At 40.9% G+C, this 20,494-nt stretch overlaps 1 protein-coding gene across 1 annotated transcript in view; it reads left to right on the forward strand.

The window, feature by feature from the left end:
- Positions 1 to 379: 379 nt before the first annotated feature.
- The window catches only part of LOC121196011 (WD repeat-containing protein 70), a 36,379-nt gene continuing 16,264 nt past the window's right edge, over positions 380 to 20,494 (forward strand). The window contains exons 1-10 of the mRNA XM_041059778.1: positions 380 to 418; positions 1,092 to 1,151; positions 1,255 to 1,338; positions 1,416 to 1,521; positions 1,660 to 1,849; positions 2,730 to 2,789; positions 3,394 to 3,527; positions 4,843 to 4,996; positions 7,589 to 7,665; positions 14,235 to 14,409. Coding sequence (XP_040915712.1) covers positions 394 to 418; positions 1,092 to 1,151; positions 1,255 to 1,338; positions 1,416 to 1,521; positions 1,660 to 1,849; positions 2,730 to 2,789; positions 3,394 to 3,527; positions 4,843 to 4,996; positions 7,589 to 7,665; positions 14,235 to 14,409 — 1,065 coding nt within the window. The 5' untranslated portion in view covers positions 380 to 393. The remainder of the gene's footprint in view (positions 419 to 1,091; positions 1,152 to 1,254; positions 1,339 to 1,415; positions 1,522 to 1,659; positions 1,850 to 2,729; positions 2,790 to 3,393; positions 3,528 to 4,842; positions 4,997 to 7,588; positions 7,666 to 14,234; positions 14,410 to 20,494) is intronic.

Genomic DNA, 20,494 nt, shown 5'->3' on the forward strand with positions numbered 1-20,494 from the left:
TTAATGTAAGCAGGAAACTTTCAGCCTCTTGTGTTGCCTTGTAATCTTAATTTTGCAGTGCATCTACAAACATCTGTCAAACTCACAGAGGTCCTGAGTTTCTCTCTTTGTAAAATAATATTTTTACTTCACGCTCAAAGAAAGTGGCGTTGCGTTTAATCTCTTCCATTTAAAAAAAGATTAAAAATAAAAAAGCCCTTCACAGAAATTCCTCTGAAGTAATACTACATTTGAATGCTTTTATAAAAAAAACAACAAAAAAAAAAAAACAGCGCCCCGCACAGGTCAGCAGCGGCACTACGAGCGCAGCCATAAACCGTGTAAAAAAAAAAGGCTCCGCACGAAGAAGAGAAGAACTTCCGGAGGTCAAAGGTAAGCGTCGTATTTGAAAACATGGATCCGAACAAAGTGGATGAAGGTAGAGGAAACCGTTTACTGTTAAAAGTTTTGTACATTAATCTTACAAAACTTAAATGCACGTGCGGGTATGATATGCTGTATTTCCAGTTTGCTTTACATTTATCAGCTATCTTATGTCAGTATGTGAAAAGAAACAGACGTCGTTTCAGTTTTTGCTAGCTTATCTGTTAGCAAACATTTATCAACAGCGTAGAGACTTAAACGCCGCTGTACTTACTGCCACAGATTTAGTTGTTGGCTAGTTGTTTAAACGCTGTTAGCGAGCAGCCAAGGCTTAACATTATAACCTTTTTAAAAATAACGTTATATTTGAGCCGACTTTGACGAATGCCAAACATTTTTGGGGGGCATGGGTCGATGGGGACAGATTATACAACTATGTGTGAGGGTGCCATGTGTGTGTGGTTCTACACTTTATATAGGCATTCATGTGTTTTAAGCTTTCACAACTCCATACCTTTTACACTCTTCAGAGTAAAAGGGACTTCTCAAGGGGCCACTGAATGGTGCTTGTAGTTGAAGCTGTTTCCCTTATAAAGAAAACAACTCTATTGAGAGAGCTGCATCTGGTATTTTTTAGTGTTCGTGTGAAAAGTGCATTGTCATAACAGTTTTCATAATAACCAAGATCACCCAGAATATGGTAACAAGTTTTCGGGCTTCTTTTGCAGCATCGGGCAAAATGAGTGGTGATGGAGACATTTCGTCAGTTATGGGATTCTCTGGGTTTGGTATGTACAGTCCAGCACAAATAGTCAAATATTTGATGTTCTTTTTTATTTCCTAAAGGATAAGCTTGACAGCATGTGTCATGACAGTTGTTTTTCCTTCCAGGTAAGAAAGCCCGCACATTTGACCTGGATGCCATTTTTGAACAGACGCGACGAACAGCCATTGAGAGGAGTCAGCATGTATTAGGTAAGTTTATTAGGCATGATATGAAAAGCTGTTTATTAATGTTTGTGAGTGTGTAACTGTAATCATTGCATCTTTAGACGAGAGACAGAAGGAAATTCAGATGGAGGAGAAGGGAGAGAGCTCCAAGTCTGTCAAGTCATCTGTCCAAACTCAGAGAGACAAAGCTGCAGCTGCTGCTTACAGGTAACCAGGGATTTCTGAGTTATTGTATTAGAATGAACACTATATTCCAGTTAGGTCTCACTGCCACCACCTCTGCATCTGTTAATCAAGTGTAAGTGTAAGTTTTTCTTTGTCTGACAGATTTTCTTTTCTTTTTAGAAAACAGGAGAGTGACAGCAGCAGTGACAGTGACTCAGACTCAGAGCCTATTGGGCCTCCATTGCCTCTTCAGCATGCAGCCCAGGAGGATGATGAGCTTGTGGGACCACCTCTTCCGCCAGGTTACACAGGCAGTATGGCTCACAGTGATGATGATGATGATGGGGAGGCACAAGATGATGATGATAACGTATGTCCCATTTAACAGAATACATTTCATGCGAATTACAACATAGTTTCCAAACATCCACAACCTGAAACTTCTTTTGTTTTGTTTTCTCTGAAATGTTCCTTCTGCCTTCCTCCTCCTTTACATAGGCCTTTTTCTTTTGAAGGTACTTTGACTTAGTAGGAAAAGCACAGACATTACAAATAAGATCAGTGATGGCTCTGTTATACTGAAGTGTTCCAGTAAGTTGTGACAATGAGCAGGCACGCACAAAACCTAGACCCTGAAACTGAAGCATCTAAATGGAACTCTTCCGTCATTCAGTTTATTATTTACGCATGTTCTTTTCCTACTGTGACATGTGAAAATGTCTTCTGTAAAAAAAAAATGTTCTGTTTGTGCTGTACTTTGTGGTGTTTTTAAGATTCTACCACTAGATGGCAGCACAAGAAAATATAAGCTGTGACGAGTATGACACTATAACAGATGAGACGACTATCATGTTAAGTTGTTGAACAGTAAATCTGGTGTCTCTTTGGTATTTTTTTCTGTTTTATTTTTCATGGAAATATCTCTCTACCTCTTAATATCTCTCAGCATATAAAATAAAGCATTACTCAAATGTGTGATGATACATCAGTGCATGCACTACTTTAGTGTTTATTGCAGGCTGCGAGTGAAATAGCTCAGGTCCTAACTTTTCACATTCATCTGTGTTCCCAGTCAATAATTTGCAGCAGATGACCATGATTCCAGACTTTTTAGTCACACAGCCAGTTAAAGTTAAAATATCATGTGTGATTGAAAATGGGAATGGAATACTACTCCGTAACCACACACCTAATTCAGTCCTTTCTTCTTTTACTGTTTTCCTTGTATTCATCTCAACTTTCTGGCCCAGAATCCAGTGAAGAAGATTCCAGACACTCATGAGATTACTCTGCAGCACGGCACCAAGACTGTAAGAACTTCTTCTTTTCAACAATTAAGTGATTATAATTGTTCCTTATGTTGTTCTGTGGAAACTTATTCAATGACTTTCTGTGAATGAGAATGTCTTTATTTATCATAAGTGACTTGTAATTAACACCTTTTTTTTAAATTCATTTTGCACACACTTGAACATCTCCTATTGCAGATCTGCATCAGTTATTGGATTTTCAGCCAAGGTTTCCTAACCTTGGGATGAATTTTAACAGCAAGAGCAACAGCGAGTCTGTTTTGCTTTCTATTTTGAAGCAGTGAGAAAATGGGTGAATTTTGTTTTGAGTTCTCTTTGTCCTCAGTATAGAGCCAATGTGGTGTCCAGATCCAGTGCTGATTGCAGTTAAATACAGTTTAGATCTGAATAATTTGATCATTACAGAAGAACTAACTTTAAATGTTTTGCTTCTATTTATTTTTGCTGCCTTTAGAGGAGGCAGCTTGACTACACTGTCAAAAAATGTGTAGTCGATGACGCAACCTTCTGCAGTTGGTTTGCTCTTTTGGAAGATAATTTTAGACTGAATTGTACAGGCTTTCACATTGTCTTCAAGTTGTTAATAAGACAACTGTCTCCTCAGGTGTCAGCTCTTGGCTTAGACCCCTCTGGAGCCCGTCTGGTGACTGGTGGATATGATTATGATGTTCGTTTCTGGGATTTTGCTGGGATGGACCAGGCTCTGCAGGCATTCAGGTCCCTGCAGCCCTGTGAGTGGTGAGTCAATTTCTGAGAACACAACGTGGAACATCAACACAGTTGCTTAACATGTGGTTAATTAGTTTCATGCAAACATCCCGTACACTCACTGTATTTATGTGTGCTAAAGTGCACACACATACACAAACACACATTTGTTGAGCTTCATTGGGCCTCATGTTAACTCTGTGACATCCTCTCTTTTCATTCAAAATGAGCCTTTCAGAAGCAGATGGTTGAGATATGTGTGTGTTTGTGTGTCTGCATGTGTTTATTCTGTGTTTCACTGAAGCCATCATCAAAGATTTGATTCTTTTTGTTTTTGGGAACCAGAGGGCCGAGCTGGAGCAGGCTTCCCCTTATTAACAAAAAATTTACGCTACATTTAATCTGATTGCAATGGGATCCAGTAGCCTGTTTGGTTTACTAACAAGCTGGGCTTCATATAGAAAGCTGTGCTGTTGAGGTCCACTTTTCTTCTTTCCTGACTCAATAAGGCAACTCATGAGCTCAATCGAACTAAAAAACAACGAAGAATCTGAGCTTTGGGGCAATGTGGTGGAACTTGGAACTGCTCTGTGTACAGAAATGTTGGTGTCCCAGCTGCCCCCTGCTGTGTTAATGCTATTTGATATTGACCTGAATTGCTAATCTCACTCTGGTTAAGTGGTTCAGATAGTTGTCTGTCTCTGCACTTGCATCCACTGCTGTGCATTGCTTAATGACATGAGTGCTATTCAGTGTAAAACTGGAAAAATAAAAATCACACATCTGTTATGAAAAGCAGTAAATACACATATTTTTTTTAAAATATGCATAACATGTCTCTTATAATAGATTTTTATTGTGTTTATTTACTGAGTTTTTCATTGTGTTTTGTGTGTGTAATATGTTTCAAAGAGTGTGTTCTTATTCTTTCCATTTCTTAACTTTAAAATGCCACTATGCTCTGTTATGGTTTAGCGTGTTTGTCTGTTGCTTGTACTAGATCAAAGAGACCAGTCATCAGATGTATATCAGATGTTGTGCTGTTTTGTTCCTATAGCTGCATGTACCCAGTGTTTGTTTTTGTCCTTGACCCTTTTGAAGGAGTGAAAGCTTCTTATATAACAATGTTTTTAGTGCAGAAGGCTTGTACAATTACAGCTCACATTGCGGCTTGGGCCCTTTGCCGTATGTCATCCCTTCTCTCTCCCCTGCCTCTCCCCTCACCTTTCATGTTTCTATCACATAAAACAAAAATGCTGGGGGATAAAAGTTGGAAATGCAATCTAAAACTATCTTCTTTTACTCCAGTGTCTTCTTTATGTGTGTTGCGTGTGTGTCCCCTCAGCCATCAGATCAAGTCCCTGCAGTACAGCATCACTGGTGATGTTATCCTGGTGGTTTCTGGTAACGCACAGGCCAAGGTGTTGGACCGTGATGGCTTCAATGTCATGGAGTGTGTGAAGGGAGACCAGTACATTGTTGATATGGCTAACACCAAGGTATGCCAAAGTATTGCTGACATATAATTGGGATTTATTGCAGCTTGGGTTTTAGTTTTGGCCATTGTTTATATCGATTCACTAAAACCACAACGAGGCCAGTAGTGGCAGTAAACATGAAATGAATTGTTAGTCTGTAAACTGAGATGAATGTTTACAACAGAGTAGTAATTTCTCTGTTCCCCATTCTTTTCTCTTCTAAATAAGTTTCACTAAACCTAAGGTTTGTTTAAAACCTGTCTGATATTTCTTGCCCCCGACTTCTTTTTAAAGATATTGCCACATTCTCAGATTTCAGGAGCGGACTTGGTTAGTGTAATGTTATTATTACCTATCAAAATAATGGCCAAAACTATAAAAATAAATCTAAGAGTTGTAATAAACAGGAATCATCTAAAAGTCGTTACACATATTCATTTCTATAGCAACAGCAGCCTGCTCAAGAGCGACTGCTGATAGGCTTGATGACCTGCTCTCCTGCTCTGTGGGTTTACCCTGCCAACGAATAATGGTAGCAAGGTGTAGCTATGAACTGGTCTGTTTTCATATGTGAAGATAATGGTCTGTGCTGGGTGACCAGCCAGAGGCAGTCTCAGGGGGAGAGGAACACCACATGTACTGTCGCGGTTCATCTCTTGCTTGCACCTGCATCTACAAAGGAAGATCTTAATTAAGTGTCCATGTTTAGGTTTTGCCGAGTTTAAGAAAGCCATATTGGTGGTCACTAACCATCTGTGCCAGCTGCAGCACATTTAGACATGGTTTATACCACCCATATGAATTACTTGAACAAGTGAAGGCCCATTGATTACAAGTAGTGTTTTCCTGGATGTCCTACATTCTTGTTCTGCTCAGTCCCATCTGGAGCTGAAGGGGGGGAGTTTGGTTCAATGAAAATGCGTTTTGGCCTGCTGACGGTGTCCCAGTCGATTAGTTGTGTTTCGTGATAATTAAGTCCTTGCCTTTACTCTGCCTTCTGTCAACAGACAATTACTTGCCTGCAACTCATCCTGCTGTGTGCAGAGAGATTTTTTTTTGATAGTACAAAATCCAGAAATAGGAAAACTGAGAAAAGCAGCAAGTCCTTACATCTGAAGAGAATGTTTGGATCAGCTCATCCTAATCAATTAGTTGATTGACTACAATTTGGGGCCAGACAGTCAATCAATCAAAAAAACCAAACTCACAGAAAATTAATTAACATTTATGATGATTTCTAAACTTAAACCGAACAGTCACAGAAACCTGTTTAGCTAATGTTAAATGTATTTTCAATAAAAACAAACCGAGAACACCAGGATTGGCCCCAGTTAGTCAGTTTTTGTTATCAGGAAGGGTTTTTTTCTTGGCTCTGTTTGTCATTAACATGCTCTGTTTGTGTTTACTGTTAGTATGAATATCTGTCTGTTTCTCTTTAGTCATTGGCAATTTGTTGTCCTAAACTGTTGAGGAAGAGAAATCAGATTTATTTAGGAAGGTAGCAGCTCCTTCACCCTAGTCATGAAACTCTTGTATTTATTTTGATGTTACCACACAGAGCAGAAAAGCAGTTGAGTCATTCTCAGCCCATTTGAGCTTCAACCTCATCCTGTAGTGAGTGCATATTTTACCATAAAATTTAACAACTAGCAATGTGTTATTAATCATTTTTAGTCGTTAAACAGCAAGAACAAGGCAGTTCCTTTTTACTGATTATTAAAGAGGTGTGTTTAAAGTATTTGACAGTGAACAGGCAGGCCACTCTTCCTGATGTGCACATACCAATTTCATTTGGTTGACTTCTGCTCATCCAAGGCTCTGCTTTCTTAAGCATCCTGTCAAATAGCAGTGTGTCATGTCTGAAGGCTCTTTGCAGCACACTGAAGTGTTCCTCTCTGACCTGGTGGCTGGTAAGGCCTCCTCTGGGGTTATTCCACTTTGAAGTCATTTGTTATGAGTAATTCTCCACAGGACTACTCTAAAAGAGGAAATGTTTAAAAGCACAGTCTTCAGTCAGACTTCAGTGGCCTATGTCAGCCTATGTCAGCCTATGTCAAGGAACGCCAAAAGTCAAGTTTACAAAATGATCAAGTTAAAGGTCTTTTCCTGAGCGGAGGGCCCTTTAAGGTGCATTCGAATGAAGAAACATAATCGGTACCTCCCATGAACCTTTGCATGTCACTTTGTGGATCCAGGCCCCACAGTTGCCATGTTGATCACACCACACAACTCTGAAAATACGTTGTCACAAAAACGTAATAGCATCCCTGAAATAATTAAATGGTGACCTTTTGTATAACAGTCTTGGCACAAGATTTAACAATGAAGAACAACAGCTGTCTTTGCACATAATTTGCAAAATACGTCTTCATTAATTCGCCCTCACTGGTTCCTCCTGGCGACCAGCTCCTTCTGGTTGCAGCCGCTACAGCTGGACTTAAACTACCAAATGACTATGAAAACAGTTTTAAGGCAAATGGAAACCCTGAATGTCTATGGTGAAGACTGGATCCAAAGTGAACAACATAATTCATGGGTGTGCACTGATTCTCAAAGTGACAGTGTCAGTTACAGTTGTGCAATTTGTTAATTTGGACTTTCTGCTCTTTTCAGGGCCACACAGCTATGCTGAATTGTGGCTGCTGGCATCCCAAGATTAAAGAAGAGTTCATGACCTGCTCCAATGACGGGTGAGTTCTAAATAAATGTTACAAGCTATGGCTTGTAGGCAGACTCTCACAATTCAGCTCTGTTTTTCTTGTAGCTGCAGTATAATAAATAAAGCAAAATAATCATGGCATTGTCCTGAGAATATTCTGAAGGAGAAACAGTCATGCAAATGGCGACTAGATACCCAGGCAAATCAAATGTTTTCTGGTCTTCATGCTTCAAAAATTGTCATTATTGCTAATAATTATTTAGGAAATCTGTAAAGGAACTTCACAGTACTTACTTCATAAAACAGGATACATTACTCGATATGACTTGGCTGAATGTGGAAAAAAAACACACTTGGTCTACTGTACAGTGATAACCAGACACAGAACAGACTTTTCTTTTCTCTCCTTTCCTCTGTCACCAGCAGGGAGTCCTCTAGTCCAGACTATGTTTCTGAAAAGGGTAGCTTAGCCTCACAGCTGTTCATTGATAGATGTCACATTTTACGCTGGATGTTGTCCAAATGCAGCCCTTCATTTATATGCAGTAATTTGGACCACAGCAACACAGCAGGAGAAAACAAGATGTCACACACACATACATATAATCTCTGTCCCAGTCTTCAGAGCTTTAGCTGTATTCTGTCTCATTAAAAACAGCACTAGACCTGTATGACTGCACAAGCTGTAACCCTTTGCTGTGTATATAGGTGTGTGGGATTATTTGAGGGTGAAAGCACAGTGATGAGTCTAAGTGTGTGTGACAGGCAGCAGTGCAGAAACCCAGGGCTATCATCATTAAGTGGAAACAAGGGCCTAGCTCTGTGGGCAGGCCGCAGCCCAGTGTTTACCAGTGTTACTGCTCTCCCAGATGTGGAGGCTGGTTTATTTAGCTCTTATTGAGGCTCTGGAAATCCTCCCCTGGCACGTTAGCACTGGGTGTTGCCCCTGGCCAGCTCACAGGAGAACAGCCGAGAGGAGCGCACAGGGAGCCATTCACAGGCAGAGCAGCTGCATGTGAGGAAGGTTCACATCAGCAGAGCAGGTCAGAACAGCAACCTGAGTCTCAGAGATGGAAGGAGGCAGTGAGAGAGAGAGAGGGACTGCCTATAGTGATTTACGGGTGGAGGAGGTTGTCCTTCTAACCCTTCTTAAATCTCCTCTATTACACTTGTACTGATCATCACGTTAGTAATGTTACCTGGTAAGTCCCTCTCATTCCTCCAGTGCAAATAAAATGTAACCGCCAGGGTTTAAACAGGTGCCAAACGCACAGATCATGTTACTCAAATCATTGTTTCTGTAATCTGGTAACCTGTCATTTTCAGCATTCAGGATTTTAGCATGACTAAAAAACTAATGACCTGACTAAAAAAAAAAACTTTTCAACCGCTGTCTTTAAAAAAAAGTTTTTTCCCTAAAACATGATTCTAATTGCTAATTTCACCTTTTGAAACATGTGTCTTGGTTGGGAAAAGAAGGCTTGGTTGACAGAAGTGTCAGTCTATCACACTCAGAAGTCGTGGTTGCCTTTAGCGCATCCCTTTTTAAGTGCATCACGGTTCCCCCTCATTTTAAGATAAGATAAGATAAGATTACTACAGATTTGTGGATTTTTGGCACAGACAGAGGTGGACCTTTATTATTATGGGTATGATGTATGAAAACCTGATGCACAACTTAGGATATTCTAGGCTGTCAGTCCATGCACATTAATAATGCTCCAGTTATTATGTAGGGACCATCAAGAAATGTTTTGTCATTACTTTGCTCCTCATGACCACCTCGTGTATGCAGCTCCATCCCCTTCAGTGCCATCCTTTGAAAAGGTATGGAGTCTGCAGAGTCCAGGCTGCAGTCCGTGGGCCTCTTGAGAATGGAGCAGCAGTCGGCCAATAGTACCAGTGGGTGCCTGCTACTGGCTGCGTCTGCTTAAGCATCAGACCAGCACCTAGGTTTTCCCAGGTCTTTCTTCTTGTGTCAGCCTAGTTAGAGAGTCTTTGTTGTGTTTATCTGAATAGGTTATTAAGCATGATCACTGGACCGCCCAGCTCCTTAATTAAAGATCCCCCCGGTTGTGTGGAATCTCATTCATAAGAACTGCCTCCCAGCTCTTTGAATGATTTCATCAACCCACACATTTTTCTCTGAGAGGACGTGGATGAGAGGAAAGTACTGATGAAGCAGTTTAATAATGCAGCAGCAGGGTGGTGGTGATTGTCCTTGCACACTGAGGGTTGAAAGGATCTTGAACAGAATTGTGCGACTCAAGTCGGTCAGTGAAAAGCTGACGGGCTCAGACTGGTGTAAATGCGTCAACATTTTACATTCTTCTGTCGTTCTGTTTTGGAGTTTGTGCAACTGATAAACGGCACATTATTTTCCAACAATATTCATGTTTGATCCAAGGGTGCCAAATACGTATTAAGCATAGAGCCACTTTAAGTCTTTGCTGAAAGACTGAACACCTGTTTGAAAACTGCAGATTTATTTCTCAGAAAGCTAAGGCAATATGTGCTGGGGCTACTCCCGGTGGAAGTATTTATTTGGCAGGATTAAACTTGAAGTCAACCAGACTTTTTGTCAGTGGTGTATTTTGAGGCTTGAAGCCTTTTCTAATGAACGAAATCTTAAACAATATTGGCATAAATATCCTTAATTCAGTTCTGTTAAAAAAATAAAAATAAATAAATATTGCATAGCATTGTTCAAGATTGAGGGAAAACTTTGCATTAGTGGCTTCAAGGACATGACATTGCTGATTCTTGTTTTTACTTTCTGTAGTTCTGTAGTGCCCCAGGAGAACGATCAAAAATTCATGTTGTGCTTTTTCTGTGACTGAAATTTCCGCCAGTGGAGCAGAGGATAGGACAAACGGCGACTTTCTAATTGGGCCCACATGTTACTTCTGTTGAGTCTTGAGACACACTTGCGCATGTGCACACATAAATACACACAATTTGAGGAACGTTTCCAGGAGGTTTGAATGCCAGGGATTCCCTTTGTGCTGGCCTTCTGTCAGGGCTGCAGCTGGACTTGGATGTGTAGCTGTTTGCAAGGAGAGCCACTGGACAACATGGCAGGTCCTTTTACTGCTGAGGAGCAAACTATTTCTTTATCATGTTCTGCAACCAAATGCATGATGTGATACATGTGGCATATTCAGGAATTATCACTGGAGAGCATCCACAAAAACAGGAAAAGTTACACAAAGTGTGGATGTGTAGATAAATCCTGGTAACCAGTGATGTTGCAGCACCTTTGTTCAAAGTGTTTTTAAAGCTTTGTAAAAGTCAATATTTCTGTGTGACCCAACTAACCATTTCTGGCTTACTGATTTTATCAAGTAAGTCGGTAATCTATTTTTCAGTGCTTTCAGCCAGGCGCTTGGCCATAGCTTACTTTAGATTTTAGATTTACTTTAGATTTCGAAGAGAAGGGGTATTACTGCTGGCTCATTAAATGTGATCTGCGTGACAGAACAGGGATGAAGAGTGAGGACAGACACCACAAAGTGTGTGTGAGCATGTTGGGGCGATTCACACAGTTTAACACATCAAGTTCATCCACAGTCCAGCGCATCTCCAACTGTTGCCTGCCTTACAATGCAACTGTTCCATGTCCTGCCCAAGAACTCACATACCGTACCTTTAAGGGGCGCATTTATCCTTCTTGTTCAATTTACAGTCATGGCTGAATTTCTGACTGACAGTCACTTTTGGCACTTTAGTGTTTGTGTGTGTTTCTTATCTTATTGAATTGAATATCAGGCCACTTCCTTATGGGGAGATCCAGTAGGAAAAGCACCAGATTGCTTGATTAAATCTGAAGAGCTGTCTTGGCTTCTTGTAGTCCTTGAGACAAGCATTTTGTAGCTGTAGTGTGTGGTCTCACCTGCCCTGCTAAGGCTTTTTTTTAGGTTTATCCTCTAGCTTAGAGCCACAGCAATAATATTGTGAATTTGAGTCAGCACCTCACTGTACCCACAGTGCATTTCTGCTTAGACCACACTGTTTCTTCTTTTGCTGCCTTGCTTGAATGCCACTGTGCATCTGCCTCCTCCCAAATCCCTCTGTTATTTTCCCACTTTGTCTTCTTCAGCTGTGATGGAAGGTGGTGCATCGTTTGTCCTAATCCGCTTTTCTCATAACAGAGCCCCAGTTAGTCAGTCAACCGGCCATCAGGCATCACAGCCTAGCTCCATTGCCGGAATTTGACTAATAAACAACCTTATACAAGATGTATGGCTTTCTTTTCCCTCTTTCTTCCTTATCTCGTCATCTGGGAAAATGATCCTAGCAACCATCACCTCCACTGGGCCTATAACCTGACGGACAGATAAAATCTGGGGCCAGGGGAGTTGTCACTCCTCAGTTGATGTGTGAACGACTGCGCTACCTCGTAAAGTGCACATGCATGACTGAGGATGTATGGGTCTCATTTTTATTACATTCACCCCTCTGTCTCTGAAGCGTTTGTGCGGGAAAAAGGGGGCTGCTGATTGAAGGGAAAACAGGGTTGCAGGGATGAGGAAAAGGTGAAGGCATTGCCCTCAAACGTTTGTTCATGCCGCATTTGAATATTTTGACATCTAATACTCTTTCATTGTTATTACCTTCCCAAAACAACCACCTCCTCTGAGAGAACAAGGTTTGTGACTGCCCCAGATGTGTCCCTCTGGAATAAAAAGCACAACTTTAATTAAGTGAAGCATTTTTTTTATTATTACCTCTTTTGATTTTTGTTACTCCAAGGTGGCATGGAAAGTTTTCACTCTTCAATTACACAAATTAGAATACGACATAGTAGAGCTGACAGAGTCCCCCTCCCTGCCCTCTTCTGTCTGTCCGCTCTGACAGGTGAGGGTGTGCAGTCTTCATTCTGTGTTCATAGTTGGCTTAACGCTGGTGGGCTCCATCCTCCCGGCTCTATCACACTGACAGCCAGCAATGCCATGTTTTGGAAAGAGCCCTTACGATAAATAGCATTCCAGGTTTTGTGTGCTACACGAAAGGTTATGTTGTCTTTATTGGCTTGACAGACGCCTACAGTCTTCCGTAAACAAAATAGAGATGTCTGTGTGAGGCAGCAGGTGGACCAATTTGTCATTCAGTCAGTGGCTATCACTCTTTCTTATTCACTCTCACACATACACATGTATGTCTGCTCTTGTAAACACTGACTGTACAATGCTGAAGCCTTCATGTTGTACTGGGCAACCTCCTTTTATATATGAGGTGTTTGCACCTTTTTTTTTCTAGCAAGAGATTTTTTGATTTATGAACAGCTTTGGTTTATGTGGATTTAAACACCACTATGCATCAAACAGAGTTTTATTTGACCCCTGCCAGTTCTCACTCAAACCATATGTCTTCAGCTGGCATTTGTATCACATTGTTGGACTTATCCAAACACAGTTGAGTGTGTTGTCTGTGACTTTGTATCCAGCCATGGAGGAATCCTTTCCTGGCTGTTAGTAGCAGCCCTGCCTGTGTGTTTATACTCCTCTCCTGACCTCATGACCCAAAGGTCACGACACCCACTAAAGCAAGCAGAGGGTCATAGACACATTTGGACACACTCTGTCTGGCGTGAGTGTTGGTGTGGGCATGTGAGAGGTTGGCTAAACATTTTTGTGTGTAGTCATGTGTATCAATAAATAAATGTGGAGTAGACACCTCAGTGTGTCCTCTGTTATCCTTATCTTCTTTATATCTGTTTTAGTATTTTTTTTCCTATTCTCTTCATCTATTTTTATTTTGCGATCACTGCAGCATACATTATCCACTTATTTGGTTTTCTGGTGATTTCACAAAGGACCTGTCAGGTTTGAAATTCAAAGTATGCGTAAATACTGACAATTGCTTTGACTAGCCTGCTTACTAATCTGCTTGCTTCAATCTTTTTTTTTCATCCTGTGATGGTCCTCCATCATGTGAAGCCACTGTGTAGTAGACCAGCCAGTCTGTCACCCTTTGTTGCTCACCTTTTTTCCATAATATACTGTTTTACTATTACTGGAGTATTACTATTTCCTGAAGTACAGTATTATCTTAATAAAGCATCAGAGGGTGTAGTAACACAGTCTGTTCCAACACCGCCTTTATACAGAGAGAGTTTGTCATCAACAAAAGGAATTGTTTGCATTAGCTTTCAAGGCTTAATTTACTATCATTGCTTGCATGAGTTTGCTGCTCACCTTTGTACCATTTAAGCTTATTGACAGGACTGAAAAATCAGGGTCTTCTAAAACATTTTAACCAGTAGTGTATATGAAAATTCTGCATTCAACGTCCTTTTTCTCAGTGATCCAGATTGTGTAATGTGTTGAGCAGATGTAGAAGAGAAAATCAGAATTTCATGGATGCTTCAGACATGCTTGTCAGACTGATCTATGGTTCTGCTGTTTGCTAACCCCTCACCCTGCAACACGTAGCTGCCTATGTTTAGAAGAATGACTGGGGCACACTGTATCTCTGTACGATTCAGATTTATTATGGTGGTATATGGTGTTAATGACCAAATACGTTTTGAGGAACAGATATTTTATGACTGACTCATGACAGTTGTGTGAGGATAAATTGAAATCTCTCTGTCCACAGCACTGTACGCACATGGGACTTGAACTCAGAGAAGAAGCACAAGTCTGTGTTCAAACCCCGCTCACACCAGGGGAAGAAAGTCATACCCACATGCTGCACCTACAGCCGTGATGGGAAGCTCATTGCAGCAGGTTGCCAAGATGGCACCATCCAGATCTGGGACAGAAACCTCAGCGTGAGTCTTAAAACGCACACATACCAATCACCACTATGTGCAAACAACATGGTTGTAAACATAGGATGTCTGTTTTGTTATGGTCTTGGGTATAGAGTCATGAGACTCAGGTCACCCGGTCACAGGCCAGAGAGGCCAGAGTTCAGCAAGTCACTAACACTGACCAGAATTCAAATGCCTGGCTTTAAAATGGATTTGTCCAAACTGGGAGTAGTTGAGAATATTATTAAATAGCCTGTCTGACCTGTATTGACCCTGATATCACACTAACCAGGTCCATGGCAGTGAGCTTTGGTCAGAGGTGCTTTTGTGATACCCAAACTCTTGAGTCTACAGCTATGTTAGAGGCTCTGTGAGGCTGTACTTTGGTGCTTTGAGCAAAATGCTAACATAAGCAAGCTAACAATGACAGTTCTAACATGCTGATGTTAATAATAATATTTCCCATTTTCACAATAGAATTTTAGTGTGTTAGCATGTCATTATTCACTAACTGACACTAAACACAAAGTACAAGTGAAGCTAATGGGGCTGGCATTACTTGTGTTAGATATTAATCCAAACTACTGGCCAAAATCCAATTTTGATCTGATAATGACAGTAGAGGGAAAGGCGAGGGAACACCAGAGTGATTGCATCTCATCCTTAGGGGGACATGAATGTGTGTACCAAATTTAATGGCAATCTATCCAATAGTTACTAATACATTTTACTCAAAACCACAAATATCAACCTTAAGGCAGCAGTGGAGAAAAGGTCAGGCAATCACCAAAGTGGTGGGCCGACAGAATTGCCATCCATAGAGCCACATTGCTCGCAGGACAAAAAGATAGCTGATTATGTAACTGAAGTAACTCACGTGTGATGATTGATTTGAGTTACATGAAAGTTGGTGGGAGGCCCAATCACAATTTCCCGCTGTAGATTTTCCACTATTAGTTAATTAGGCAATTAAGTGATCAAAGTGTTCATTCTGTTCTTCAACATTCACATTGTTGAGGTAATAGTTGATTTTGGCTACCGCAAAGCATTGCTCTCACTTATTTGGCTGTTTTCACTTGAGTTATTTGACAAATTGTCATCATGGATAAAAATGACTCCCATTCCCGGCCAGAGCGTGCATCTCCTCTCCATCTTTCATCGAGTAGATCTTCACTCAAACGTTACATCACTGGTGGTTACTCCTTAACCCATGCCTGCCTGTCTACCGATGAGTCTGCCTTCTTGCTGGTCAGGGTCTGGTCAGCAAAGGGATATCACTTGCTGTAGTTTCCTGATGATCAGTGATGGACAAGCTTTGGAGGTTGGCCACAAAGCTTATCCACAGCACAGATGGTTAGAGGAGGGGGGGAAAGGCAGAGAGGTGCATTTCTGGTGAAGAGAGGGTTAAGGAAACCTGCAGCACTCATAAGTCAATATTTTCAAAGAAGACATATTGCAGGCATCATTCCAGTGTGATATTGTCTTACATTATGGCTGGCTCTTTTGAAAGTAAGCTCTCAAAAGTCACTCACCTGGGAGTGCTAAAACACTACAGACCCACATTTATAAAACTGATAAAGGACTACACACAGATATTGCTAAATGCTTACTCAGACAGCCAGTCTCTGGACAATATAGATTTTGAACAATTGGGTGTGAATCTATTTTCCCGAACTATCTGGAGAATAAGACTTTTTTTTTTTGTATTGTTTTTTGACGCTCAAGGTCTTGGCACATTTCTCGTCTAATTCTTGTGTTCCACTTCATATCCTTTCATCTGTCCAACCCCATATGTGGACAAGGTTGAATGCTTCTGTTATTTCATAGGAGAGTAGCGACAGTTACAATTAAGCTGTAGTTAGTGAGTTGGAACAGCCCGATTGGACAGAGGGGCTTATCCAGATTAGACAAATGAGAAGTAGGCTACATGATAATTACTCCAACAGTCAACTTCATAATCACAGGACAGACATACAGTGTAGTTAAGGAGGATTTGTTTTCCCTGCAACTACTTTGCCATTGTGGTAGTTAATGTGCTTCTATGTACCCAGGTTGTATAGACTCCCACCTCTCCATCAGTCACCAGTCATACTACCCCTGGGCTGCTCAAAGCAGCAGGCTCTGAGTGATTGGGTTAAAGCTCTCAAAATTTATTACCCCTCCTTGTCCAAACTAAATATTTACCCTGCGTCCCATAGCAGCTTACAATAGTCATGTCTGTTGCCTGACCACTGGAGCCTGTCTTGTCTGTATGGCTCAAGAATTTAGTCGGTGCCCTCTGCCCTAATCAGCAACCTGTGCTGTTGACTCAAATTCAGCCACAAGCCTAAAAAAGGAGTTGACCTCTCAATGCTTTTATTGCAGCTCTCCTCCCATCCCCGCTCAAACGAAGCCTATCTCCTGCTGTATCGCTGCTATTACTCATGGCCAGAATATGCAGGCAGATCAATCACGATCAATCATGTATATGACCTTGATTAGAGCTCAGCCTGAAGAGAAGCTATTGAGGATGACACATCGTGCTCTTGAACCCTGACATTGGTTGATTGATCCTATGATGGGAGTCAAGTAGGTCTCTTTTTGTGGACCGCCACAGAGGGTGATTGCATGCTCATTCCCTGACCAGAGGGGTCGGTGCCAGAATTACAAGACTGCATTTAAATGGTTGCCAGGTAATGTGCTCTCTGTGATACTTAGTGCTCTGAGGGCGCAGGCCTTCGTTCCAAAACATTACCACAGAGACCCGAGGAATGCTATGATGTCATTGGTGGACTTATATGTTTCCAGACTTCAAAGTGGGACCCCAAAAGAGGTGGTTTTGATAAACTGCACAGTGGGGAGTGTTATTATGAGATGGCGTGGCAAACTTTCTCTTGCCTTCTGCATATACTGGCTTTGAGATCCCCTCAGTAGGTTTAAGTTGGCCCAGAACTGAATTTTGATGTGTGACGTGAAGTCTTTCCTAATTTTTGATCCATACCGATTCTTCCTTTCAGTCCATCTTGTTTTTATAAAAATGAATCAAGATTTTTGGAGCCTTTTTTTTCCACTCAACACCCGCTTTTTGTTCCAGTCGCACATAACTTATTGTCACCTGCATAAACTGACTACAAGTGCTGGCCAGCACATCAGTTACCAGCCTAAAAGGACCCTCAACACACTAATGTGACTCTGCACAGTATCAACATCAACTAGTAACTCAGCGGGCCATAAAAGATGGGGCTGTGGGAGATTAAAACAGACAATCACAGAAGAACTTCACATCCCGTGAAAATGTTTAGAAAATCGTCTAGAATTTGATAACCAGTGCACATACAGCCAGAACCTGTCTTTGTGGAAGCACTTGACGTGCCATCAAACTGGTCCACCAGGCTATGTAAAGACAGCCTGATCACAAACATTTACTCTAGATCTCAGTCCCTCAGGAGATTATTCCTCCCATCAATGCTTTCTACATGTGGAGTCACTGAAGGACTTTAAAAGAGATGCTTTTCATCAAAGGAATACTACACACAGAAACTGCACAGTGTTTAGCTGAGACATAGAGGAATGCAGTTACTTTAATGTAGCCCACTATTGGATTATGTGGACATTCAATCCAGCGTGATCCTCTAACACACACACACAGCTTCACATCACCACTTGTTGATTTCCATGAAAGATCAGAGCAGCTGTTCAGGACTGCGGTTTGGCCACTTGATTCTCTGAAAGTAACAAAGGTCAGAGTGAGATGTCACAAGTGACTGCACAGTGGGCATCAGTAAGTCTTTCAGGTGTGTGGTTGTAAAACTATGAAGGTGGGAGAAATGCAGAGCCACACAGTATTTATATAATGATACTCAGATAGTGTGGTTAGGAACAGTTGGCCCTGTGGTAGATTGCTATCGTAGTCTGCTGAGGATGAAACCCAATGCTGTGTTCCTTCAGCTATTTATCAACTGCTGCTGCTGAATGTGTGTAGATGTGGATCAGGTCTCTGTTTGTGTGAGTGTTCATATCAGTGTGTGCATCGATGTATGTATGTATGTACAATGTTATATGAAGTGGTATACATGCACATCTGTTAAAAAATATATATATATATATATATATATTCAAATGTATTCAATATACTCCTATACTTTCTGGTCAGAGTGAAGGGCACAGCTCACAGAGGATGTCACAAGGCGTGAGAGAGGTTTCAAACAGTGTATGAGAATCCGGTTTCACAAACCGGCTGTGTAGATTATCACAGGAAGCAAACACCATGGCATCTGCCAATGCCAGCCAACATCAGGATAGTAAATAAACTCTCAGGCTTTCACAACAGCAGTAGATGATCTAGAAATAGCTGGAGGAGCTGTATATTTGCAATAGGGAGCAAGAATAACCACATGCTTCCTATTAAAGACACTACTTTTTCTCATTCATAGGCAAGTAATAAACATGTGTATTGTCCTTCCCACTCATTTGGTATTTATATTATATTTGTATGCTCTTTCGTCTGCCTCGCTGCGTGTTCTTCTTTTGATCATTACCTCTAGTAATAAGTTGGGCACGGGTTATGTCTTTTCCTCATTTCATCTGATAGCCTGTGAGTAGGTTATGTTCTTCAGTGTAAACAAAACTGTGATTATAGGCAGTTTAACATAGCACAAAAGTTCAACGTAAGAGGTTAAAACATGGCATATGCTAACAGCAGATGGTGTTAATATTAGAAAGAAAGGGGTCTGGTGAAAAGAGGAAAAAAGAAATTTGAGGAATGATTCATCACAGGTTGAATAAGAGCTCATAACTTTTCTTAATATTTGAGCTGAGTAAAACTTTGGCTATGGTGAAAAACAGGGCTCTGAAACAAGTTATTTTAGGAAAAAAGAAATGCACACAATTTTTTTATGAACTTATATAAAGTAAATTTCATCACCTTCTCGTTGCAGGTTGTTTATGGTGTAATATCTACATGTCTGGTGCCACATAGTCTCACCCTGCAGCTCCGCACCTCTCAGACACTAGTATTTTCCTACAGACTGTAGACACTAGCCTGGACTATCCTCTCTCTTTTTATGATTTGCCTTTGAGCTTCATGCAACAGTTCATAAGACAAGATAATTATAAGAAAACGGTTCATTAGCATACCGTGTTGTTCACAGTCCGTTGATCTCACCCAACCTCTTTGTCCCTACCATGTATAGATGCCTCCATACTTATATGAATGGAAATTTTGTTTTTTGTATAAGCTCCCATTGTCCATGTTCACGTAACACAGCATCAACAGTGCTCTCTGTGATTGCATAATTGAAATGGGGCCCCCAGTGTCTTTGTTTTAGGCTGATCAAAAAAAAGAAGCAGACAGTTCTCTAAGCTCAGTCACCATGTACCCTAAAGCTAATGTTCTGTGTTTGACTATGTTTAATCCTTACACATTATATTGTTGCTGCTACTTATTAGGCCTGAGAGCCTGTCTGTTCCACACCTGCTGCAAGATTAGAAAATGTAGTTTTTACATTAAATTAACCTCCTGACTTTCTCAACCAACTCAATTTTAGTGCAGCAAATAAAAGAATGGGTTGATAATCTAAGATAAAAAATGAGGAAAATGGAACTGAGTCATATGTAATATATGATTAAAATGATTAAGAAATAAAGGGGAAAAAAATCTCTGGAGAGAATGCAGAGGCTAAGTGGCCAAGGCCTGAAAAAGTGGAATCCGTGTTATCTACAGTTCAAGGTAACAGTGTTATCTGTCTCGTCCACGTTAATAACTTCCCTCCATTTACTTTGGAAGTGAAGTATGGCCTCGTTTCCTTCTTGTATCGTAAGGACACATCACTCATTCACCTCACGCTCCACTTTCCCCTGCTCTTTTTGCCAGCATTTCTCTGTATTTCCCTATCTTATCTGTCTTCTACACTCTGTGCTCACTTCAAATTCCTTATCCACTTTTGTTGGTCAAAAGCCTGTATTGCTGCAATTCCCTTTTCACTGATTTATTTGCATTCCGTTTAGAATTAATGAAAATGTAGCTGTATAAACCAAGGTTATGTTTGTTTGACTGTTAGCAAGCCTACTTCCCAGACTATTGCTTCACCAGTGTCTAGTAATGGTCGATCTTTGTAATCTGGCA

Source organism: Toxotes jaculatrix, chromosome 16, assembly GCF_017976425.1.
Source record: "Toxotes jaculatrix isolate fToxJac2 chromosome 16, fToxJac2.pri, whole genome shotgun sequence".
Taxonomy (NCBI): domain Eukaryota; kingdom Metazoa; phylum Chordata; class Actinopteri; family Toxotidae; genus Toxotes; species Toxotes jaculatrix.